This window comes from Tamandua tetradactyla, chromosome 4 (assembly GCF_023851605.1).
Source record: "Tamandua tetradactyla isolate mTamTet1 chromosome 4, mTamTet1.pri, whole genome shotgun sequence".
NCBI lineage: Eukaryota > Metazoa > Chordata > Mammalia > Pilosa > Myrmecophagidae > Tamandua > Tamandua tetradactyla.
In genome coordinates, this window is record NC_135330.1 from 108,003,707 (window position 1) to 108,030,342 (window position 26,636).

At 37.3% G+C, this 26,636-nt stretch overlaps 1 protein-coding gene across 1 annotated transcript; it reads left to right on the forward strand.

Annotated features, from left to right (window-relative positions):
* Positions 1–296: 296 nt before the first annotated feature.
* SPRYD7 (SPRY domain containing 7) lies at positions 297–24,954 on the forward strand. The gene is made up of 5 exons (XM_077158182.1): positions 297–589; positions 4,922–5,038; positions 7,232–7,398; positions 13,283–13,385; positions 22,514–24,954. Exons 1-5 carry the CDS (start codon positions 484–486, stop codon positions 22,609–22,611), a joined length of 591 nt encoding a protein of 196 aa, XP_077014297.1. The 5' UTR covers positions 297–483; the 3' UTR covers positions 22,612–24,954.
* The last annotated feature ends 1,682 nt before the right edge of the window (positions 24,955–26,636 follow it).

Below are 26,636 nucleotides of genomic sequence, written 5' to 3' on the forward strand. Positions count from 1 at the left end.
CGGGGGTCACTGTGGCTGTGGCGCTCTCCCAGCCTGATCTTTGTCGATTGTCACTCCACCCTTAAAAATCATGGGTGGGGGTCAGCTAGGAAAGCACAACATGCGAGGACCCAGAGCTGAGGCGAAGTGCGGGGAACAGCCGCCACCCCGTATCGCTCCTCTCCCCCCAATAACGCCCCTCCCCACCTCATATCGGTTCCGGGTGGCCCTCGCCCCGCCCCGTCCAGATCGCCCCGCCCCGTCCAGATCGCCCCGCCCCCGTCGCCCGCGCGCCCCGCCCCGCCCGCTGCCTCCTCGGCGGGTCCCGCGGGGTCAGGCCTTTCGCCGCCTGTGCTGCGCCCTCCGGGCTTCGGGCGTCGCTGTCCCGGCCGCAGAGCTCCTCACCGAAGCCTCCTGCGCTGGGGCGAGGGGCGGAGGCGGGGCGGGGGCCGGTGTGGCCGCGGTCTCCGAGCATCGCGGCGGCGGAGTCGGCGGCCCGGCGCTATGGCCGCCTCGGTGTTCTGCTGCCTGCGGTGCTGCCGAGACGGCGGGACGGGCCACATCCCGCTGAAGGAGATGCCGGCAGTGCAGCTGGACACGCAGCACATGGGTGAGGCGCCCCCGCCGGGATCCAACGGCCCGGTCGCGGGCGGGTCCCCCGAGACCTCCGGACGGCGCTGCGGGGCGGGGCTGCCTGGGCCTCTGACCTGCCCCTCGGGGACCCCCGGCCGCCTCTGGGCTGCGCTCAGCCGGGACGTTGGGCTGCCAGTCTCCAGCCCTGTCCCGGGCCGCTCGAGCTTGTTCTGTCGGGAGTGGTTGCTCTGGCCTTCTCAGTAAAACCCAGCGGCAGCGCCGAGCCCTGCGGGGGCACCTCGGGTGAAAGGGGCGCCCATTGCCCGAGCCCTCCTGGGTCTCGGCCGTGAACAGCAGCCCCGCGCTCTGCGGCTGGGTTTGCCTTCCACTTCCACGGGGTCGTCTGTCTTGTCATCTCACGTTCTTCCTCTTCCTTCCGTGGCCTCTTCCTGCACCTTCTTTTTCTTTCTTTAGGCTTTTCCTATATAGTTCCACGTTTCTGGAATATGGTTCTAGATGGAGACATTTTCCAATCTAATTTTTAGAGTACTGCCTTTGTTTTGGATTTTTCTATTCTAAACATCTTCGCACCTTTGACTTTCCCCATCTCTTTCATATCTGAAGGACAGGACGTTGTTGTTATTTCTAGCAAAACCCTCCCCTGCCCAAGATCCTTTTATAATCCTGGAAACACTGCCGTTGTATTTGTAGATTATATTCGTATAGCGTGTGCTAAAACCACAAATGTGATAATTGTATACTACCTGGTATGTGGGTGTTTACTTCTTTGGTCTCCAAAGTGTAGTATAGAACCATATACCATAGTAAATATATGTGGCTCATTAAGTCATTTCTCATCCATCACCATTTATAGACAGTGGACTTTCAAACCCTGTAGTTTCCCCCAGAAATGTTTCCATTTCATTTACTCATCACTCAAGTGATATTTATTGAGTGACTGGTAGGTGGCAGGCATTGTTTTAGGTGCTGGGAATGTTAGTAAAGGACATACACATAGTCCCTGGAGCTTATGATCACCTTTAGCTCTTCTCTCTCTCTCTCTCTCTCAACTCCCAGATTATTCCTTTCCTCTGGCTTTTCTCTTCTCCATGAGAAGCTCATCATTTGCACCCTCTCCACTCTTTTACTTTCTCCAAAGCTGTCCAGCAGCTTTTAGCTGCTACCTGGATGAAGTATTGTAAGGTCGTCCTCCAATATTCTGCCTGCATGGAGGTTTTTTCCTTAACCTGCCCTCCAGTAAGCTCAAGAGCTTTAAGCACAGAAAAAGCCTGATTTTAGAAGCTGAATAAAATGAGAGAAAAAGCTTATGGAATTAGAAGAGGGAGTACTTTTCAAACAAGAGTTGATGTTAAGTTGAAAATATGAAAAGCACATTGATTAAGTTTGCATGTGTTTGGATATGTGAAAGGTTATAATAAATCTAAAGAATGTGATTGCTTTTTTAAAGAGAAAATAATCTATATATTACATACACAAATGACTGTCTCTTTCAGAGTTGTCACTTATTTTGGTGATCTTGCATTACTTAAAACTATTTTGGAGCTCTTGGAATATTCTGTGGCATAATTTTTGAACTGTGTTTTCATGCATGTCATCTCTTCTGCTCTTATTTGTGAATTGGCTTTTTAGAGACGAATACTTTCCAACTAATACTTTGAAAGGGAAAGCACTTCTTTGGAAATGTCTAATATTTCTTAAAACATACTCTCTGACTACATTTATATGTTCTGGCTGTACTCAAATTTGGCTCTCTAAGTAGTATTTGTCACTAGTAAAACTTCTCAAATCTCATAGATCTTTGTGCTTAAATAAAGAGGAGTGGAATAAGCTTAAAATAATTCCCTAATGAATTACAAACACCCCAGAATGCTCTTTGAATATATTCTTATTTCTATATAAGACATCTTAGTACCTAGGAGAATGCCTTGGAGATAAGAAATGATAAGGAAGTAAGAGAGAATAAAACCATGCTCAGAGTTGAACTGTGGTTCCAGCGATAGAGTGGTCTATATATTATTGAGGGTCTTCTGATACTTCAATGAACTTTGCACCCTAGGATGACATCCAACATGATAAGTTAGCTACTATAGAAGCTTGTTGGAAAGTTTTAGTACATTTGGGGGCCCCCTGAACATTACCAGTGAAGAGAAAATACTATTTATTTGCATAATTCTGTGAAATATATTTTACTTAGGATACTTTTGGTTGCAATTAGTAAAACAAAATACGATGCAGGGTTGTTTTAACAATGAAGAAAATATATGGCTTCATATAACTGAGAAGTACAGAGGCAGCCCTGACTTCAGGACAGACCCAGTGCTGCCAAAGACGGGATGTCTTTCCACCTATAAGCTCTGCTTTCTGCAGTTTATTTCCAACGGCTGGCCTGCATGATAACTTGTAGCAGCTCCCTGGGCTGTAGGGTTCCTCATTTAGGTCCAGCAAGAGGAAGAGAATATCCATGCACATATCATCGTTTGCACCCTCTCCACTCTTTTACTTTCTCCAAAGCTGTCCAGCAGCTTTTAGCTGCTACCTGGATGAAGTATTGTAAGGTCGTCCTCCAATATTCTGCCTGCATGGAGGTTTTTTCCTTAACCTGCCCTCCAGTAAGCTCAAGAGCTTTAAGCACAGAAAAAGCCTGATTTTAGAAGCTGAATAAAATGAGAGAAAAAGCTTATGGAATTAGAAGAGGGAGTACTTTTCAAACAAGAGTTGATGTTAAGTTGAAAATATGAAAAGCACATTGATTAAGTTTGTGCTGGAAAAGTCCTGAGACTTTATGTGGTCATAGTGGCTTGGGTCACATGATTGTACCCAACTCAGTCACTGTGGCCAAGAGATATGGGATGCACTGATTGGATTAACCCCAGACAGATGCTGTACCCCTGAATCCAGAGATGGAGTCAGCTTCCTTGGAACTGTTCTGATTTGCAGAGGAAGTCTCTTGGGAAGAGAAAACAGGTGTTACACATCCACTGCAAACTACTTCGACAGCATATTCACTCATTCATTCCTTTATGAGCTATCTCTTGAATATTTTCTAGGTATCAAATGTGACATCGTCTTTGCCACCAGTGAGAAGCTGGGCCCTGGGATGCTCTCTAGTTGGAACTACTGGCAATCTATGGGGTAGCCAGATACAGATTATTTATAAAGTACTTTTCCAGATTTTCGAGTTTAACATTCGAGATTAGGAAACAGTAGATGTGAATACATTTTTCACAGTCATAATTAGGATCTTAGGTTTACCTTCTCTAAGAGAGTAACTCCCTTAAATCAACCTACTTAGAATTGTGATAGAAACTGAAAAGGTTGCATTCCTCTTACGTGTTTGTCCCAAATAATATTTCATTTAAATATGAGCTCAGCACTGAGTCAATAAAAAAGCTGCCTCCCTGTCAGTACCTTTTCCTCCCACGCCCTAGTTGTTTTGAAGCTCTTGGGAGGTCCCCATCAGTTCTAACATGCCCAGAGCTGATTTGTTCATGACACTTCCGCAGACCTTGAGAATCATGGGCCACCATAGTACGCCTTATTCCTTACTTCATGTTGTCTGACAGTCCTGCTTTCCTCAATCAATATTTGGTGAAGAACTGGCTCTTGGGTCACGTTCTCAAGAGACACGTGTTTTTCTTAAACATGTCATCCATGTATCAGTGTGATTTGAGTTAAACCATAAATCTCTATGACCATAAAGTACACTTAATGATGTTAAAACATGCTGTTTACATATTTGCAATATGATTGACAGTACCTATCTTAATAATAAATATTTTTAAGATTCTAAAATTAACATTATTCACTGTCAGCTTTTTCAGAAACTGAGATGTCTCTTCCTTTCCATATTCCACGTAGTGTTCAGTTCCTTGGCAAAAGCGCTGCATGTAACATCTTGTTCTTAGTAAATCGCCAGCCAAATTTTAGTAGATTGTTTTAATTCATTTGGCTTGAATTGAAAAGTGTACCAGTTTTCCAAAGCTTCATTTAAGTATTAATGTTTTGCTTTAAATTAAGAGATTTATGAAATCATCAAATTAGTTTATTGGCTAAAATTTTAAGTCTAGTTCTACCTTAAAAGGAGCTTAAACATTCAGTATAATTCAGAGTAATTGCAATTTATTTGAAACTTCCTACTTAAACAAGATTTCTACCACAAGTAGATATGAAATATAAATTTTCTGTTACAACTGTAGTGACTCAATATTTTAAATAATTTATCAATATTTTCTATATTTCAAAGAACATACAGCATTGCTATGTCTTGTATACAGAATTGAAAGTAAAACAATTTAACCTTGATCATGAGATGTGAAATACAAAACACAGTGTCTACGTTTTTGTTTAGGCACGGATGTTGTCATTGTGAAAAATGGAAGAAGAATCTGTGGAACAGGAGGTTGCTTAGCCAGTGCACCTTTACATCAAAACAAAAGCTACTTTGAGTTCAAAATCCAGTCCACAGGTGGGTATATTTGTACTTTACTTGGAAAAGTCTTGACTGTTCTCGAAATTAAGAGTAATTTTCAATATATGAAAAGGATCCATGAGATAATGAAAAAGCACCACACTTTTACTTAGAAGTCCTCTTTTTTTTTTCTTGCCTGATCCTGGTTAAATTATTTAATATTCTATGCTTCAGTTTTCTCATCTTTGAAATGGAGATGATAGGAGCTGCCCTTCTGCCTCACACGCGTCTATTGTAGGTGAGAAAGTGTATGAAAAATAGATGTAGGTCACAAATATTCACAGTGGAAGGGGATGCACTCCTTTATTTGGTCAAGCATATAAAGTGTAGGCTTTTGCTGTTTTACCTGAGAATAAAACCAATCTCATGATCCTGAGTTTTTCTTAAGCTACTCTGATTCAGTGTCTTAGGAAGCAGCCATCAGATCTAGAAGATTGATAAAGGTTAAAGTCTGTACTTCTCTTTATGGAGTTTCTTTCTAATCATATAGCAGTTCTATATGAATATTGTAAACTTCTGGCAATGTTGTATATGGGGAAGTTATGTTTTTTGAGTATAAAGAAACCTGTAGCAAAGTCCTGCATAAGTCATGAGGGTACAGACTTGGAAAGCTAGAGTGGAGTAAAAGGTTCCCTCTGCTCCTCACCTTGTTAGGATGACTTAATGTATTCCTTTGCCATTTGTTTTCTAAGGTAGGTGTAAATATTGATTTTCCTAACTGTGGAATACATTTGACTCTGCCCTCCACACTCTTTAATGAGTGTGGTCATTGGCTGCAGAATGTCCCTGGTTACGGTAATTTTCTCAAGTGTAATATGCTAGTTTCTTGAGAGAAGCCAATGTATTATTTTTATTTTTGCATGGGCAGGCATCAGGACTCAAACCCAGGTCTCTGACATGGCTGGCAAGAATTCTGCCACTGAGCCACTGTAGCACCGCCCACCAATGTATTCTTGAGTCTTACATCTAAAATAAAAATGTTTTATGTGGAGCTTAAGTAAAGGATGACATCCTCAATGATATCTCTAGAAAAAATACTTGGTTGGAGTTTGCAGCATTGATCCCTCAATGAAATCTTAAGGCGAACATGCAAAAGTATATCATAATTTTTAAAAAAAGACAAAAACGTATTAGTGTGTACAGTGTTTTAGGAGTAAAGAGACCCTTTAACTGTGTCTACAACTGTTGCCTGCAAAATTAGTGTTATCACCTCCTATCACCATCACAGTTGTCCCACTCTGGAGGATATGGCCAATTTAGGAGGCCAGGTCAGTGAGGTCCAGGCATGTAACTTTCTGATGGCCTCACTCAGTCTAGAGGAATTAATGGATTGGCAACATGGTCTTCAAAACTTCTTTTATTTGTAGAATTTCTCCTAAATGATTTTGATAAAATAGTAACAATAATAATAAGTTTTTAAAAACAGAGAAGGAAACAGTATGAGACAAAACCCAGAGCCCTAGGTATTCTTTTTGGCTAATAAGAAAGCTGCTTACTTAAAAAAATCAGTTTAGACCAAAAGGTATTAAACTCACCAACTTTAAGGTATTAGCCAAGAAAATGATTTTACACTTTAACATTTTCTCCTCCAAATGATACTGATCATGACATATATTATTTGTTACATATTATAGATGAAAAAATACACAGTAATTTCCCATTTCCCTTTCTATCCTTTCCAGATATTTCTACCTGCAGGTTCCTAGAGACTCCTTTAGAAATAGGATTCCAAGTCATTTAAATGTTATGTACAGCTTTAAAAAAAAAATCATCTGTCTTAGAAAATAATGATAATGATACAACTAACATGTTTTTGAATGCTTACTCTGTGCCAGGCACTTGGATTATCTCATTATTTGTTTCTGTAGTCTGTAAAGTGGGCGTATTTGTATACATGGATCACAGACAGAGAGAATAACTACCTTCCTAAAATGCTGTGGCTAAGTCAGGTTTTAAACCAGGCAGTATGGCCAGTTCTGATCTGCCAGACCTGGCTGCATCTGCAGAGAACACAGTATGGTTTACAAACTATTTTTAAATGAAGATATTTTTTCAGAGATTAGCAAAACATAGTGTAATGATAATACACCACTTCTTTTAAAAACTATTTGCGTGCTCTTTAAAAGTAACTCCATCTTTCACATTTGTCTTCCTCAGATTTTGGGGGCATTTAAACTATTATATTTTTAGGAATCTGGGGTATTGGAGTTGCAACTCAGAAAGTTAACTTGAATCAGATTCCTCTTGGCCGAGATGTGCACAGCCTGGTGATGAGGCATGACGGAGCCCTGTACCACAACAACGAGGAGAAAAACAGGCTGCCTGCGAATAGCCTCCCCCAGGAGGGAGATGTGGTGGTGAGTGTCCTTGTGGAGTTGTTTTCCACTGAAAATTATTAAACGTGAGTTGCTTTTAATAGCTTCAGATTTGCTTAGGAGTTTGTGGTATGAATCCAGAGCACCAGGATTGGATCTAATGATGTATACATTTTCCAAAGAGAACACCTGCCTTCCCCAACTGCCGGCTGCTTTGTAGAGCCGCCACTGACGGGAGAATCAGCACGCGACCTTATCTCAATTCAGGGGAATTATTGACAGGTCGGTCGTTGCCCGACATTTTTTTCCTTCTCATCAGACAAACCCTGGCCCACAATTTTAAAAATTTGCTGATGCACATATGAGAAGGTATTAGATGTTTTTGCATATGGAGATTTCTTAGAGAAAATTTTGACATTCATTACTTAATTTGTTCTGAACTTTGTTAGAGAATTACAGCATTATATCAGGAGAGTTAGTCCTCAGTAAACTTAATTTTACCTATTTAACTTCCTTCACTTTCAAAACTTTTCAAAGAATAGGACTCAAAATCCTAAGACTTAATTGTAGAAATTTTTTCAGAAAGTCAAGGATAGAAAGAGTTATATATTGTTAAGAGTTCTCTATTTTTATTACCACTTAGATATTTAGCTCTTCACTAGAGCTACACTGTTGAAAATGCAAGTCAGAGATACTTTCTTTGTTTCCCTTTCTATCCTTTCCAGATATTTCTACCTGCATTGTGTTACCTGAGAACCTTACTTAGCCACTGAGTTCTGGCTATTGGCTGTTGATTGAGAGCAGGTTCCTAAGACTCCTTTAGCAAAGATGCCCTTATCTACCAAATCTTGCGTTCTCAGCATTGGTATCAAGTTGAAAGGAATCTGTGAATGATAAGGGAAGGTTTTTAATAATAAGATGACATAGCAAGTTAAATCCAGGTTATTGAATTAAAGAAATACACAGACAGTATTTTGGAAATAATGGAGACGTGGAAAGAGAGTTTTTTTTTAAATAGAAAATTTTAATTATGGGCTGATCTCTCTTTTCTGCAATTTAAAAAATATGAATGGCAGTTAAATTTTTTTTTTTAATTTTTATTAGAGAAGTTTTGGGTTTACCAGGCAATCACACATAAAGTACAAGATTCCCATGTACAACACTGAATTGATGTGGAAAATTTGTGGGAATTGATACTACTTCTTTGTAATTCTACTATTTTTTAACAGTAGTTACATTTGTTACAACTGATTATTGAAGTAGTACTATTAACAATTGTCCATAATTTTTACATAGGGGTATTTTCCCCATATTCCTAATTTATTACTATTATTATTTCATGCTGCTTGTCTTTTTTTTTAACATTTTTTTATTGTAAAATATGACATATATACAAAGCAAAGAAAGAGAAAAGCAATAATTTTCAAAGCACACTTCAACAACTAGTTACAGAACAGATCACAGAGTTTGTCATGGGCTATTATTCTACCATCTCAGATTTTTCCTTCTAGCTGTTCCTCAACGCTGGAAGCTAGATGAAATACTTTTTTTTTTTTAACTTTTTTTATTGTATAGTATAACATATATACAATGCAAAGAAATAAAAAGGCAATAGTTTTCAAAGCACTTTTCAACAAGTAATTAAGGACAGATCCAGCGTTTGTCATGGGCTACCATACAATCCTCTCAGATTTTTCCTTCTAGCTGTTCCAGAATATAGGAGGCTAGAAGGCTTATGTACTGGTTTGAAAGGATGTATATCCCCTAGAAAAGCCGTGTTTTAATCAAAATCCCATTTCGTAAAGGCAGAATAATCCCTATTCAATACTGTATGTTTGAAACTGTAATCAGATCATCTCCTTGGAGATGTGATTTAATCAAGAGTGTTTGTTAAACTGGATTAGGTGATGATGTGTCTCCACTCATTTGGGTGGGTCTTGATAAGTTTCTGGAGTCCTATAAAAGAGGAAACATTTTGGAGAATGAGGAGATTCAGAGAGAGCAGAGCAGAGCAACATAGCCACAAGAAGCAGAGTCCACCAGGCAGCAACCTTTGGAGATGAAGAAGGAAAATGCCTCCCGGGGGGCTTCATGAAACAGGAAGCCAGGAAAAGAAGCTGGCGGATGACGCTGTGTTCGCCATATGCCCTTTCAGCCGAGAGAGAAACTCGGACTGTGTTCGCCATGTGCCCTTCCGGATGAGAGAGGAACCCCGACCGTGTTCATCATGTGCCTTTCCAGATGAGAGAGAAACTATGACTGTGTTCACCATGTGCCTTCTCAGATGAGGGAGAAACCCTGAACTTCGTCGGCCTTCTTGAACTAAGGTATCTCTCCCTGGATGCCTTAGATTGGACATTTCTATAGACTCATTTTAACTGGGACATTTTCTCAGCCTTAGAACTGTAAACTAGCAACTCATTAAATTCCTCTTTTTAAAAGCCAGTCCATTTCTGATATATTGCATTCCGGCAGCTAACAAACTAGAACAGCTTACATATTTTTTTATCATTACAATTGAATTTTTTTCCTTCTTTTTTTTTGTGAAAAATAACATATATACAAAAAAGCAATAAATTTCAAAGCACAGCACCACAATTAGTTGTAGAACATATTTCAGAGTTTGATATGGGTTACAATTCCATAATTTTAGGTTTTTACTTCTAGCTTCTCTAAGATACTAGAGACTAAAAGAGATATCAATTTAATGATTCAACTGAATGGCAGTTAATTTTTAATCTTTTAAAAAATGTTTCTCTAAATTGACTAAAGAAAAACAGGAAATGAAAGACATGAATTATTTTTAAAATCAGCTTTTCCCTGTTCATCTTTTGGAGTAGTTAGTTCTGTATTTGTTGATCATTGCCAGATATCCATAATAGGAACCATCCTTATTCAAATGGTTATTTCTTGAAAGAGAATCTTGAAGTTAAGATGATACTGTCAACCTGTTTACACCAAAACCTGAAATTCAGACATAAGGCTAATTAGTAACAAATGCTTTTCTTTGTTGAAGCACTGAATTTCTACCATGTGTTGTTATTGCCTTATGTTTTGTTCACTGTGACACCACAAATCAACAGGCTTAGTAAAGTCACTTTTAGTTTGTCAGCATTATTAAATTAGACGTTGCGTTTTCATGCCCATTCTGAAATTATAAGGAGTATTAAATAAGATGAAATACAGGCAGAGTCAAGGAAAGTATAAAACGTCATTGTGCTGGTGAGAGACTGTTGTGTACTCCAGAAAAAACATTTTCTTTTTCTTAATCCAATCTTGTGGCAACAGACCTATTATTTAGGGTGAGATCTTTTGATTAAATTATCCATGGCGATGTGACCCACCCAATTGTGGGTGGATCTTTGGACTTTGTGGTTTTTGTGGAGATGTGACGCTGCCCCTTCAAGGTGGGTCTTGATCTGCTTATGGAGCTCTTTAAGAGGGCACCATTTTGGAAAAAGCTTCAGAGTTGACACAGAGGCCTGTGGAGATGCAGAAAGAAAACACTCCTGGGAAGCCATACGAAATGAAAAGCCAAGAGAAAGCTAGCAGCCTTCCTAGCTGACAGAGAAACCCCAAATGTCATCAGCCTTGAGTCAAGGTATCGTTTTCTGGATGCCTTAGTTTGAACATTTTTATGGCCTTAGAACTATAAACTTGTAACTTAAATTCCATTTATAAAAGCCAAACCTTTTCTGGTATATCGCATTTCCAGCAGCATTAACAAACTAAACCTGCTGTATTAACTTAATCTTCTCAGTTCAAACACTGTTTTACAGTGGCATGGGAGAAGTAGAATAGATTATAAAATGGGAAAAAAATATCCCCATGTGTTCTGACATATACCATTCTCTGAGAAAGAATCAAGAAAAACTAGCTTGGAACATCCTGCCAAAGGATTTGCTTCATGAACTAGTCATACAGTCCCAGCAGAGAGTGCCGCACCAAGAGTGCATGCACGAAACTGCTTAGGCTTGGTTTTTCCTCTTCTGTAAAACCTGGAAAAGTGTAAATTCCATTATAAATTGTGCTTTGCAGTGTAATTTTAGAGATATTTCATAAACATCCTATGTAATAATAATGCTAGCAAAAACTTATCTAGCTTTTGTTATAGGTCAGGCCCTTTTCTAAGTGGCTGGCCAGATTAGTGTTTAATCTTCATAAATGACCCTGTCAGATAAGTCATGTTCTTCTCCCCATTTTACAGATTAGGGCAAATGAAATAACTTCTTGTATATGGTGGTGCTGAGATTATCCAGTCTAATTTCAAGGTTGTTCCCTAAATCTGGATCCAGTTATTGATGAAACACACAGACCACATAGGATTTTTTAGTATCAGTTTTTAGTATCAGTTCATGTATAAAAGGACAGATTAAGTTGGAACATACTTGAACTGAACTCTGCTGGTGCTCTCACTTCCTGTTTCTTTTCCTTCTTTGGTATTGGGATTTTGCTGTTAGTTCAGGGTTTAAGATGTGCTTGCTTGTAGTAGGTTCTGCTGCCACCAGGCGGTGAAGTGTGCCTAAATACCGCCTGCCACTCTGATAGAGAGAGTAGCACTTTGTTTTAATGGAATTATATTTTTGTTTTTAAAATAAAAACAGATTTCTTCATTTAAAAAGCTACTCCTAGCTAACAGTTACCTTTATTATTATATTTAAATACATGAACTAAAGGGAACAAAGGCAGTCCATGTGCAGTTTATCTTTTCCATTATTCCTTAATGGAAGGGAGTGAAGACTTGTAGGAGCTCTTTCTACTTGTTGAGGCGCTTTTGAGGTTATATAATTTATCCACAGGCATAAATCCTTGAAGTGGCTTGCTTCTTTGTCTGTGATGATTTCTCTGTTGAAAGATCTCTACCATCTATTCGTTCTTATTTAGAAGGAAGATTTCTCTTTTCCATCAGTAAGTGACTGTTGTGAAGTTTGAAGGGGAGATAGGGTGGCATGGAGGTTCAGAGAAAGTATTCTGAAGCTGTGCCACATGAGGTTAACTCCCACATCTGCCACATTCTAGCTGTGCAACCTTAGGTGAATTACTTAACCTCCCTGTGCTAACTCCCTCATCTGTGAAGTGGGGATGATGATAAAACCTATCTTGTTGTAAAGATTAATTGAGTAAATACAAAGTGCCCAGAGTAATGCTTGGTAGATTAAACATGGATATCTAAGTGTTTGTCCAGTATTTTAATCACAACAATTAGGATTACTAATCAACTTGATTGTGATTTTTATACCATCAATAGTGTTCAAAGTAATATATTTTCATCCCACTGTTTTTTTTTTTGGAATCTTTTAGCTATTGGTTTTCTGTTTTTCAACTTGTATCCTAATTACCAGTTTTCATAATTAAGTTGCAAATGTAGTTTTACCTCTGTAATATACTTGACATAGTTGAAATCAGGGTAAAGAGATATGGAAATGTATGATTTCTTTTTGGAAATAAGTCATATAAGGACGTTTCTTCACAATTTGAAACCAGTGATGGGACAGGTAGCAGGCCCTAATGGTGAAGGCTTCATTGGTTCTCAAGATCATGTTCTGTGCAGAAAGGGTCGTGTTTTCTGTCTGAGTTTAAAACGCCTTTGTCCATGCTCGGTGGTACTTATATCATCTTAGTATTTAAAGTATAACATCCAGATGCTCTGGGTGTAATATGTTATGTGTATGAACACATTCATGAATATAGTAATAATACTTGTTTTACCTCCAGTGTGGCCTCTTGGGATCTTACCTCCCCTATTAGATTTTTTTGCTCAGTTCAAGTAGAACTCTACCAAATTGTAAACCATTAATGAAAGCTATTGTGACCCTTTGCTTAGTCAGTTTTTTGCATTTCCATGCTTTCCAACCAGTGTCTTCTCACTATTCCAGTTCTTATGGAACATTTATATTTTTTACTTAAATTATTTTTTCCTTCATAGGGTATTACATATGACCATGTGGAACTAAATGTATATTTGAATGGAAAAAATATGCATTGTCCAGCATCAGGTATACGAGGGACAGTGTATCCAGTTGTTTATGGTAAGCCAAAATACTTCTCATGTGTTATTAGATATAGGTTAACTTTTTCTTAACCTTGTGATTGTCATTCAGAAGTCTGGACAAGTTGTTAATAAGACCCTTTTTATAGGACGTGTACTGAGTAGGATGCCACAGTCCCACTTTGCAGGATAAAGGGTAGATTTTTCTTGCTGTATATTAAAAAGCAACTTGTCAAATGCGGTGATTGTGCTTAAATATGCAATAACCATATTCCCTTTTAATCATCTAGTATTTTATTCTAGAGGGTTCCAAAAGGCTTTTCCTGAATTTATAAGCATCTTTCTGCCAGTTATAAGGAAAGCTGAGATGACCAGGAAGTATAATTGTAAAGAAGACTCTAGAACTGGGCATGGGGATTTCATATAGATTGAGCATGAATTATCTTTATAAAGTTACCTAGGTGTTAAAGTTCTTCAACAGCAGTCCAGACTTCGAGCAGGGTCATTTTGATTTTTTGCTTTTGACAGCATGTGTGTATAAGTACTATAGTTTCCGTACGAGTGTGCCCCTTCATGAATGTTCAGACCCGAGAACTGGGTTACTTGGGATATGGCTCTATAACCACCTACTTATTTTAATTTTTTACTATAGAAAACCACAAGCGTACCCAGAATTAAAGAGAATAGTGTAATGAACCCTCACGTACGCATTACCCAGCTTCACACACTGACCAGCTTGGAGCCCCCAGGTGTCACCTTATTCTCCGGGCTCTTGCCATTCTGCACCTCTCTTCCAGGGGTGATTTTGAAACCAGACGTTATGTAATTTTATCCATAAGTATTTTATGGATCTCTTTAAAGTCTCCCTTTTTTTAAAAAATTTATTTATTAATTTAAAAAATTAAGAACAAACAAAAACATTAACATATTATTCTATTCTGCATATATAATCAGTAATTCTCAATATCATCACATGGTTGCATATTCATCATTTCTTAGAACATTTGCATCAGTTCAGAAAAGGAAATAAAAAGACAACAGAAAAAGAAATAAAACGATAGGAGAAAAAAAAAGATTATACATACCATACCCCTTACCCCTTGCTTTCATTTATCACTAGCATTTCAAACTAAATTAAAGTCTCCCTTTTTTAAAAAGACATAGTCACAAGGCCTTACATTCTATTCTACTTTCCTATATTTTCAACTTTAAAGCGACAGGCATATGACTTTTCATTTTTAGACCTATGGTTTTAGGTCTAAAAATAATTATTTAAGTTTCTTACATTTAGGCCATAATAAAACTAATAACTTTTTTGTAGTAGCTTACTATAAATGTAGTAATATTAGTGATGTCAAACTGGAATGTAAAGAAAAGTATACAATACCAAATGTAAATATTTAATAATATAATAGCAACAAAAGCTTGAACTTTACTTTTTAGTTAAGATTTTCTCTTATATCTTTTTCTTCTAAAAAGTTTTTTTCTGTGATTTTTTTTTACTTCTGTCTTTGCAGTGTAAAAATGTATTTTTAAACTAGATTTACGTTCTTTTTCTTGCATATTAAGTAAACCTAGAAGCACTTTATTTACTTAAGTAAATGGAAATGTAGCTTGATATTTTAAATACTTTATCCTTAGAAACACAATAAACTTCAGTGGAATGAGTTGTATAAGTGATTAGAACACAGAAAATTATTATTCTAAGTTATTTCTTTGATGCAGCATTATCTTTAATATGGTAAAGTTATATATAGCAAATTATATGTAGTAAATTAATATTTCATAAATTAAAATCTATAAATTCTTCCAGTTAATCCAAATATTTTAATGGCCTGATACTAGAAATGTAAAAATTAAACTTCTAAACTTTAATTCCCTTCCTCTTTGTCCTCCATAATCCTAGATCAGTCTGGTCATTCATTTTGTCTGTTCTTGCGCACACCCTGTGGAGAAAAAAACTGCATAATACTAGGAAATCTCCATGCAGAGTTATACCTTTCAGCCACGTCTAAACTCTCAGTGTCTATTGGCAGTTCTTTCATGTCTCTCTAACTTCGTTTCATTCCACATTCCCATACTTTGCTATGCTTCTAAATTCCCTCCTTGTGTCCACAGACGATCTTGCCTTCTGCTTTATAAAGAGGCAGGCTGTCAGCAGTGAATGCCAGTGCCCCTCCCTTGCCCTCCTGAAGCATTTCTGGATTTACTCCCATCCTGCCTCCTTTCCATCCCACTCAGAGGAGCTGGACTCCTCACGGTTAAAACTAACTCCTCTCTCTGTGGTCTCATGTCAAACTCTGCCAGCCCTGAAACTTCACTTTGTCAGTTATTTCCTCTGTATCTGCTGTCGTCAGTCTCTCTCTTTTTAATGTGCCTGTACGCATTTGGAGTCTCTCCTATCCCAAAATTCTCCCTGTAACTTATTTACCCTCCTCTATATGGCCACATTTCTAATAGATTAGCCTGTATCCACTGTCTTTTTTAAATCGTCCACTTGTTCTTCCACCCCATCTGGGTGCCATCACCCCCACTTCTTTGAAACCACCCTAACCACTAGTGACTTCATGAATGTCATGTCCAGCACTTACCTTTTCTTCCCATTTATTATGAAACACACATACAGAAGTGTGCACTGCACATATGTGTACAGTTTAACAAGTGAGCACCCACATTATTGCCACTTAGGACAAGGAATAGATGATTTTAGGAGCCCAGACTGGGCCTCCGTCACAACCACATCCTTCCCCAGGGGATGATGACTGTCCCTTCCTGCTCGCCTCTCCCCACCCCATCCCCTGCCAGGCAACCACTGATCCGCTTTCTGCCACTACAGATTAGTTGAATCTTCTGGAATATTACATTAACAGAATAATACAACTTGTATACTTCTTTTGGTCTGGCTTCTTTCCTTCAGCTCTAATTGTTTTAAGATTCATCCACATTGTGGCATGTCTCAATAATTCATTCCATTTTATTGCTGAGTAGTGTTTTATTATGTGAGCATATTATAATTTGTTTATCATTTCACCTTGCTGATGGACATTTGGACTGTTTTCAAATGTCCATCAGCTATTACAGATAAAGCCACTATATCATTCACATACGAGTCTTTGTATGGAAATATGCATTTCCTTTCTCTTGACTAAATACCTAGGAGTGGATTGGCTGGATTATAAGGTAGATGTGTGCTTAACTTTTTAGGAAATTATCAAACTGTTTTCCCAAGTGGTTGTTCCATTTTGCATGTCCACTAGGAATGTATGAAGGTTCCATTACCTCCACATCCTTGCCAACAGTTGGGCTCATTTGCCATCCATGTTATTTTCTTTTGTGTAGTATCTGTTGAGATCTTTTGCATGTGCAGGCACCGGGAATTGAAGCTGGGTGTCTGGCATGGCAGGCGAGAACTCTGCCTGCTAAGTCACTGTGGCCCACCCATCATTTTTTATTTGAGTTGTTAGTTTGCTTATCACTGAATTTTAAGAGTTCTTTTCATATTCTGGGTACAGCTCTTTTTATCAGATATAAAAGATTTGCAAATACTTTTTCCCTATTTGTGACTTGATAAAGTCTAGTTTATTGTTTTTTACTTTTTCTTTTTTGGATCTTGCTTTTGGTATGTTATCTAAAAAATCACAGCCTAGCTCAAGATCAACAGACTTTTCTCCTATGTTTTCCTCTGAAAGTTTTATAGCTTGGGGTTTTACATTTAGATCTGTATTACACTTTGAGGTTTTTTTTTAATTTAATTTAATTTAAAATTTTTAGAGAAGAAAAAGAAATAGATCAAGAGAAAGAAAAAAAGAAAAAGAGGAAAGAAAAGAGAGAGGAGGAAGGGAAGAAGGGGGGAGGAGGGAGGAAAATTTGGGGAGGAGAGCACCATATTACCCTTCTGTCACCAAATCTTCATCCTGATCGTACTGGAGAAGAAGAATTTCAGAGGCTATCACAGTGACTTTCCTTCTGGGAGCCTATCACTTCTTGGTCTATTATTCAGAGCAACTCGTGCGGCTTGCCTGAGACTTGACATTGCATCTTTACCAGAGTCATAACATTGAGATCTTACAGTAGCTGTCATTTTGTGTCTGGCTTATTTCACTGAGGATTATGTCCTCATCCATATTGTCTTGTGCCTCAGGAACTTATTCCATCTTATTGCTGCATAATTGAGTTAATTTTTATATGTGGTTGTGAGGTATGTACTAAGTTTACTTTTTTGCATATTAATGTCTAGTTGTGCAAGTTCCATTTATTGAAAAAATATCCTTTCTCCACTGAACTTTTTTTAAAATTTTATTGTATAATATAATATATATACAAAGCAAAGAAAGAAAAAAGCAGTACTTTTCAAAGCACTCTTCAACAGGTAGTTATAGGACAGATCCCAGAGTTTGTCATATGCTGTCATACTATCATCTCAGATTTTTCCTTCTGGCTGCTCCAGAACATTGGAGACTAGAAGGTATGAATATTTTTCTTATCATCACAATTGACTTTTTGTGAAAAATAACATATATACAAAAAAGCAATAAATTTGAAAGCATATCACCACATTAGTTGTAGAACAGGTTTCAGAGTTTGGTATGGGTTACAATTCCACAATTTTAGGTTTTTACTTCTAACTGCTCTAAGATACTGGAGACTAAAAGAAATATCAATATAATGATTCAGCAATTACACTCATTTGTTAAAACCTACCTTCTCTGTATAACTCCACCATCAACTTTGATCTTTCTATCTCTCTCTTTAGAGGTATTAGGGCTGTGCCCATTCTAACTTTTTCATGTTAAAAGGGCTGTCTTTAATATGAGGTAAGGAGATTGGTTTAGCTGATGTTCTGGAGAGTCTGGACTGTCTAGGTTTTAGGATTTATCTTGTCCAGGAACCCATCTGGAGATTGTAGTTTTCAAGAAAGTTTCCCTAGTGCATGGAACCTTTGTACAATCTTATATATTGCCCTAGGTGTTCTTTAGGATTGGCTGGAATAGTTTTGGTTGGGGGTTGGCAAGTTATGATAGGTAGCAGTGTCTAACTGAAGCATGCATAAGAGTGGCCTCCAGAGTAGGCTCTCCACTCTATTTGAACTCTCTCAGCCACTGACATTTTATTTGTTACACTTATTTTCCCCCTTTTGGTCAGGATGGCATTGCTGATCCCATGGCACCAGGGCCTGACTCATCCCTCGGGGTCATCTCCCATACTGCCAGGGAGACATTCACCCCTGCATGTCATGTCCCATGTAGGAAGGAGGGCAGGGATTTCACTGGCAAAGTTGGGCTTAGAGAAGGTGAGGCCACTTCTGAGCAACAAAAGAGGTCCTCCAAAAGTAGCTCTCAAGCATACTTACAGGTATGCTAAGCTTCCCTGCTATGTACATAAGCTTCACAAGAGCAAGCCTCAAGATCAAGGGCTTGGCCTATTTTATTTGGGTGTCCCTAATGCTTGACACAGTATTAAGGGATTCCCTCAGGGTAAAGTTTAAAAGTTCCATATTCTTTCTCCCAACCTTTAATGGACTTTGCCAATACTTTTTGTTTATCTGCCTAATATATTCTAGGATGTATGCAGGCATTATATTAAGCTATACAGGATTAAAGGCCCTCGTTCTTATTCTGGGCTCCCTGTGTTTCCATTGTTTAAATGAGCTATCCAGACAGGTTGAGTTTCCACTGAATTGCTTTAGTTCCTCTGTTGAATATCTGTTGTCCATATTTTTGTGAACCTATTTCTAGATTCTTGTTTTTGTCCATTGATTAATTTGTCTATTTTGATGCCAGTACCACACAGTTTTGTTTATTGTGGCTTTATGAAGTCTTGAAACCAGGTAGTATTAGCCTTCCTACTTTGTTATTTCTCAGAGCTGTCTTGGCTATTCTTGGTCTGTTGCATTTCCATATGAATTTTAGAATCAGTTTGCCAGTTTCTACAGAAAAGTCTGCTAGGATTTTGATCAGAATTACATTCATATCATAAAATTCACCCACTTCACATATGCAATTCAATGATTATTAGTAATTTTACTGAGTGGTGCAACTATCACTATGAATGAATGAACTTTAAAATATTTTCAACCCTGCAATAAGCTCCCTTATGCCAGTTTATAGTTCATCACAGTTCATACTTCCAATGCTAAGAAACCACTAATCTACTTTCTATGAAATTGCCTTTTCTGGACATTACATATAAATGGAATCATATGTGATCTCTTGTATCTGGCTTATTTCACTCAGCAGAACATATTCAAGGTTCATGCATGTGGTAGCACGGGTCAGTAGTTTGTTCCTTTTTATTAATGAGTAATACTCATTTGTGGATGTGCCACATTGATTTTTTTCCAGTTTTTAATTGTGAATAATGTTGCTATGAAATTCACATTTAAATCTGTATGGATATATGTTTTCATTTCTCTTGTACCTAACGATGGAATTGATGGGTCATATAGGTTTTATTTTGTTTGTTTGTTTTTTTGCATGGGTAGGCGCCAGGAATGGCTCACATAGTTTTATGTTTAACTTTTGAGAAACTGTATGGCAGTAGTTACTTTTTATTCCCTAAATTTTTAATTTTGAAGTAATTTCAAACTTACAGGACAATTGCAAAAATAATACGAAACCCATTTAGAAAACTTCAACATCGCCACCTCCCCTCACCAAGATACCCAATTCTACCAATTTTAACATTTTGCCACATTTTCTATATCATCTTATCTATCGATCCATTAGTCTATCAGTTTTCTAAACATTTGTGAGTAGGTACTTTCATGTACATTCCCTGAGAAGAAAGATATTAATTTTTGTAGCCACTTTGAGTACAATTATCAAGTTCAAAAAATTTAACAGTGATACAGAGTTTATATTCCAGTTTTTTATATGTCCCAGAATTGCCCTTTTGAGCCTTTTTCTGTCATTATTAGATACAATCCAGGTTCATGCATTGCATGCATTTAATTGTCATGTTTCTTTAGTTGCTCTTTTTTTCAAATTGTGCCATCATATATACAACATAAAATTTCCCATCTCAGCCACTCCTAGCATACCATTCAGTGGAATTAATGACCCTCACCACTATCTGGTACCAAATTCTTCCCATTACCTCAAACAGAAACCCAATACCCTTTATTCCTCTCTCCCTTTCTCCTAGTAACCAGTACTCTACTTTCTGTTGCTTTACATTTACATAATTTAGCTGTTTTATATAAGTGGAATCATACAATATTTGTCCCTTTGTGTCTGACTTATTTCACTCAACATAATGTCTTTTAGGTTTATCCACATTGTTATGTGTATCAGAACTTCATTCCTTTTTAAGACTAATATTCCATGTGTGTCTATACCACATTTTGTTTTTCCACTCATCAGCTGATAAACATTTAGGTTTCTTTCACCTTTTGGCTACTGTGAATAATGCTACTATGGACATTGGTGTACAAATATATGGTCAAGTCCCTGTTTTCAATTCTTTTGGCTATATACCTAGAGTGAGATTGCCAAGTCATATGATAATTCTGTACTTAAATTTCTAAGGAATCTCCAAACTGATTTCCATAATGGCTGCACCATTTTACATTCCCACCAACAATGTACAAGGTTCCTGTTTTTCTGTATCCTCATCAGCACTTACTATTTTCCACTTTTTTAATAGCCACGCAAGTGGGAGTGAGGTGGTATCTCATTGATTTTCATTTTCATTTCTCTGATGGCTAGTGACATCAAGCATCTTCTCATGTGTTCACTGGCCATTTGTCTATCTTCTTTGGAGAAATGTCTATTTAAGTCCTTCACCTATTTTTTAATTGGGTTGTTTGTCTTCTTGTTGAATTATAGTTATTTATAAATTCTGAATATTAAACACAGACATGGTTTACAAATATTTTCTCCCATTCTGTTTATTGTCTTTCTACTTAGGGAGAGTAAAATTGCACAGAACTATACATACACTTACACACACACATACTCAAGTGCATGTAAAAGCTGGTAAACTCTGTAAACAGCCTGCAGTCTAGTTACCATCTTGTACCACCATCAGCTTCCTGGTTTCTTTGTTATTATTATTGATTTATTTATTTAAAATTTTTTAAAATTATTTTTTAAATTATTCAACATAAAACATACAAACTCAAACATTCTTACCATATGATCATTCCATTCTTGGCATATAATCAATAACTCACAATATCATCACATAGTTGTATATTCATCATCATGATCATTTCTTAGAACATTTGCATCAATTCAGAAAAAGAAATAGAAAACAGAAAAAAATTCATACATACCATACCCCTTACTCCTCCCTTTCATTAATCACTAGCATTTCAATCTACTAAATTTATTTTAACATTTGTTCCCCTGATTATTTATTTTTAATCCATGTGTTTTACTCATCTGTCGATAAGGTAGAGAAAAGGAGCATCAGACACAAGGTTTTCACAATCATACAGTCACATTGTGACAGCTTTATCATTATACAATCATCTTCAAGAAACATGGCTACTGGAACACAGCTTTACATTTTCAGGCAGTTCCCTCCAGTCTCTCTATTACACCTTAACTAAAAAGGTGATATCTATTTAATAGCTTCCTGGTTTCTTTATTGTCCTCTAGTTGTGTGAGATGTTATCACTGGGGGCAGCTGGGAGGAGGGTATACATGCTGTTTTTGCCACTCCTGTGAATCTGTAATTTTTTCCAGAATAAAACTTTTTTCCTTTAAGAAATTTATTAGAGAAGTTGTAGGTTTATAGAATGATTATGAGTAAGATACAGTATTCCCATATGCCACCCTGCTACCAGTACCTTGCATTCATTGTAACCATTTGTTAAAATTCAAAATAAAACTTTTTTTTTAAATAATACATCTTAATTGTAGAAAATTGAGAAAATACAGGCAGGCAAATAAGGAAATTTAAATTATCCGTATTCACAGCATTAAAGATTAATAATATTTTGATATCTATCTTTCAAGTCTTTTTGATAGACAGATTTTGGTTTTTTGTTGTGCCTGTTTTTACCCAAAAGGTTCATATTTTGTAGTCTGGAAAGCATTTGTGTTTATTCTTTTTGCCTATTAATATTATGGTATTATGGAAACAGTCTGTTTTATAATTATGTATTCATTCAAACAAAGATATTTGCCTCTAATTTCTTTTCTTTCTTTTTCTATCCTTTAGTTGATGACAGTGCAATTTTGGATTGCCAGTTCAGTGAATTTTATCATACTCCTCCACCTGGTTTTGAGAAAATATTATTTGAACAGCAGATCTTCTGAATGTAATTGTTTTTGAAACTTGTATTTCTGTACTATTAAAAGTGTTTACCATTTAATAAAGCTTTACCTATCCGATAGATGAAAATATATTCTTAAAAGTGTGCTTGTTAGTATTGTTTAAGGAACCAATGCATCCAGTATACCACCAGGAAGTTGTGATTTCAAATACTTGCGTTTTGTGATATGAAAATCAGCATATTGGGTAGTTTATTTAATTCTTATTTAAATAAAATTTAACATTATGGTTTGAATAACAGTGTTAAGTGGAAATCTATGGAGAGATTTAAAAGGAAACTTATGTACAATGTTTGTTCTAATAGAGATGTGCAGTAGGGGGACCTCGGTGACACTAAGTCTGCAGTCCAATAATCTGGGCGTGCCTCAGTGTCCTTTTTTATGTACTGTGTAACAGAGGGTGCCAGAAATTTATACTACTGGTCACTTCGGTTGGCAGTCTACTGTAAAACTTTCTTAAGCTCTAAGTCGCCTTTTTTGTTTGTGTGATGTCCCTGCTTTGGATCTGCCTTGTTCGGGGAGGTACGCAGTTTGGTCATCACCAGAGCGCCGTGGAGAGACCTTCCGGCTTACGGGTCAGGGGCGCTGGACGCTGGAGTGCGGCGGGAGGACATCGCGGCACGCCCAAACGTAAATGAGATTATTCTATTATGGACTGTTTTATTTAAACGTATGTTTTTCTGTAATGAATAATAAAATAAAAAGTAATTAAGGAGCATTCAGCGCCATGCCATAGTATACACACGCTCCTCCCTTCTTGTTTAACCCACACCACCCTTGGCTATTTCACAAGTACAGAAAAAAAGGCGTCCTCTCCGTGATCCCGCATTGCCCAACTTTGAGGAAGAATAGCTGTCCTTTTACAGCACCCTATCAAACCGAGGCAACCATCCCGCATCTTTACGCTTAGTCTTGTAATGAGCTTACTGTTTCCTTCCTTAATAAGAGGCTTGACGCGGATAGGAGGTCGGAATTGTTTGGCCACCTACTCCCGTTGTCTCTCCAGGAGGGTTCCTGGGTCTGTCTGAGCTCTAGCTTCCGCATTTGTAAAAGAAACTGTCCTACCTGATAGGATGCTGTACCTAGTTAAATAAGGTAATGAACGTAAGCATTTAAACACCATAGTAGCACCTAATAAATGTAGCTTCTTGTGGGTTCGAAAGCAGGGGTTTTCATGGAGTGGTCCTTGGGCCAGCAGCATCACCAACAACTGGGAACTCGGTATCAGTTCCCAGACCTACTGTATTAGAAACCGCTGGAGATGCTGGCCCCCCACCACCCCCCAACTCCTTTCCTTTGCCACCCCAGCCATGGTCTGGGATTGAACAAGCCCTCCAGTTGATTCTATTCATATTTTAAAGTTTGAGAACCCTCAAACTTTTATGCCTGGGATAAATGTTCTTAGGATTTAAAACAGCCTGTTTTTGACACATAGGCTAGGGAATCCAGCACAATGTTTATCTGTTGTTTATTGAGTAGACAAGTGGCATCATCCCTTGAAAACATAGATATCCTTGAGCAATATATTTAGTTTCATGAGTCCCAAATTTTACCTCTGAGAATATATGGAGTTGAACTAGCTATGAATTATTTATGCGTTTTTCTCTGATTTGCTATCATAGTAATTTTAATTCATAAACAGCATGTTTATTTGGGAAAGCAAATTCAAATAACTATGGTTTGCTGTCTTTGTGGTGTTATATACCTCTTAAGTTACTTTTTAAAAGCCAGTCTTTTTTACCATCATATTCTTTCCTCAAAACTATCTTTTTCTGCTGCTAACCATACAGTATAGTCACAGTATTGAAAATGATACCTGAGTTATGTCTGTGGCAACAGTTTGCTAAAGTCTAGATGTTGCTAATCTGTGAGCATTCTAATTCCCCTTATGAAAATGACAGCCCCCAAACCCATAACCTCAGTCTAATCATGAGAAAAACTTCAAACTCCAGTGAGGGGTAAGTTATAATAAATCAGACCAATACCCCTCAAAACTTTCAAGGTCAACCAAAACAAGAAAAGTCAGAGAATCTGTCATTGCCACAAGGAGCCCAAGGACACAAGAAAAGTAAATGTCCTATGGTGCCCTAGGTTGGATCATAAGACAAAAAGGATGTTAGGGAAAAACTAAGGAACTGCAAATAAAGTATGGACTTTAGTCAATCAAAATGTATCTATATTGGTTCATTATTGTAGCATATGTACCCTATTAATGTAAGATATTTGTAATAGGGGTATCTGGGGGAGGGGGTACATGGTACTCCCTGTACCATCTTAAGTTTTCTGTAAATCTAGAACGGTTCTAAATAAAGTCTATTTTAAATTACATTGAGCTAGGAGAATTTCAAAAGTAAAGCCTTTCATGAGACAAACAGAATGATTATTGTTCATTATAGACCTAGAGCTTAGATATTTTAATGATAATTAAATATAGATGGAGTTGGGACATAAAACCCTCTTTCCTTTTTTTTGCATGGGCAGGCACTGGGAATCAAACCTGGGTCTTCAGCTTGGCAGGCGAGAACTCTGCCACTGAGCCACCGTCACACTGCCCCATCCCTCTTCCATTTTAATACACAAACACTTGCATTCATTCCTGGCTGGAGGAGTGGTACCCAATGTCTTGATTCGGTATATTGCAAAAATCCATTTATCCCTACTGGTGGAGGTTTTCATATGCAACTATAAATTAAACAATGATTTATTTATGGTGCTATTATTCCAGTGATTTAAGCATTGCAAGGGATATGCGATGTAAAATATGTGACACATGAAAATTTTAGGAATAACAGGTTACATATTAAAAACCAGAAAAAGAGAATTTGGGTTTTAGGCTTTGCCTTGTCAACTAAGATTATTTGAACACGTTTTTAACTTGGATTATAAACAGACAAATGCATGATATTGTGGCACAATTTTTTTTTTTAATTTCAGTCCAGATATGTACTGTTAAAAGTATAGCTGGAAATGTTGGTGAAATCTTGGACATGATAAAATGCATTTAATCAATAACTTATTTTAGACAATGCAAAACACTAAAGAAAATCTGTAATCAAAACTGGGAATTTTCCTGTGCACAGATATAACCAAGTGTAGTATTCATAACCGAAATATAATCAACCGCCATTTGTACTAATTTGCATTATCTATGCAACCTGGTACGGAGCTACTGTTGGGAGCTAACTGGATGTTCAGTTGACTGAGTGGCAATGTAATAGAATCAATTAATTATTTCTCTTCCATTTACTGAATAAGAAAGGAGATTCCCCTTCAAGTTGCTCTTTGAAATAAATGGGAACAAATTATTAAATAGTGGGTATGAATACAGAGTAATGTTAGCTATAATTAACAATGTAAATGAATTACATGCCATCCATCTGACAGTTCTATAGAAATTTAAAGGAAAAATTGCCCAATTATTGACCAAAATGTATAATGTATAGTTCCATAGGGATCACTGCAATAGCACTGGTCAATAATTGTGTTTCATAAATGCTTAAGATTATCCCTGCTCTCCAGGAGCTCTGCTAATTGTGACTCATAAGTGTGACTCTAGAATGTCCAAGATAGATTTACAAATGAAAAAGACAGTTTGTCAAATTTGTATAATATGATCCAATATTTTAAAAGAAAAACAAGAGTCTAAAGTGGTATGCATAGGAAAAACTGTAAAGTAATATACACCCAAATATTGTATCTTAGGAATAAGATTATAGGGAAATATCACTTTCATATATTGTATCTGATAAATTTTTTACAATGACCATGCATTGTTTTTGGAATTAAAAAAATAATTTTAAAAAACAAGGGGAATTAGTGGCTCTGGAGGAAACCCTATATACTAGAGAATGTTGAATTTTACATCCTTACTTAAAAATCTAAAACTATCATGATTGAGATAGAATCATGATTGAGTTACTTAACTACAGGATACACTCTATAACCTGGAAATTTATTTTAAAGGACCTAGGCAATAGTATACCCCTGGTCTCCAGATCCAGGGCAATAGC

Bases quoted from the DNA above. Each gene is read 5' to 3' on its own strand.
- SPRYD7 (XM_077158182.1), top strand. From the start codon at position 484: ATGGCCGCCTCGGTGTTCTGCTGCCTGCGGTGCTGCCGAGACGGCGGG. The intron at 5,039-7,231 runs GTGGGTATATTT...TTATATTTTTAG, and splicing joins GTTCAAAATCCAGTCCACAG to GAATCTGGGGTATTGGAGTT. The intron at 13,386-22,513 runs GTAAGCCAAAAT...TCTATCCTTTAG, and splicing joins AGTGTATCCAGTTGTTTATG to TTGATGACAGTGCAATTTTG.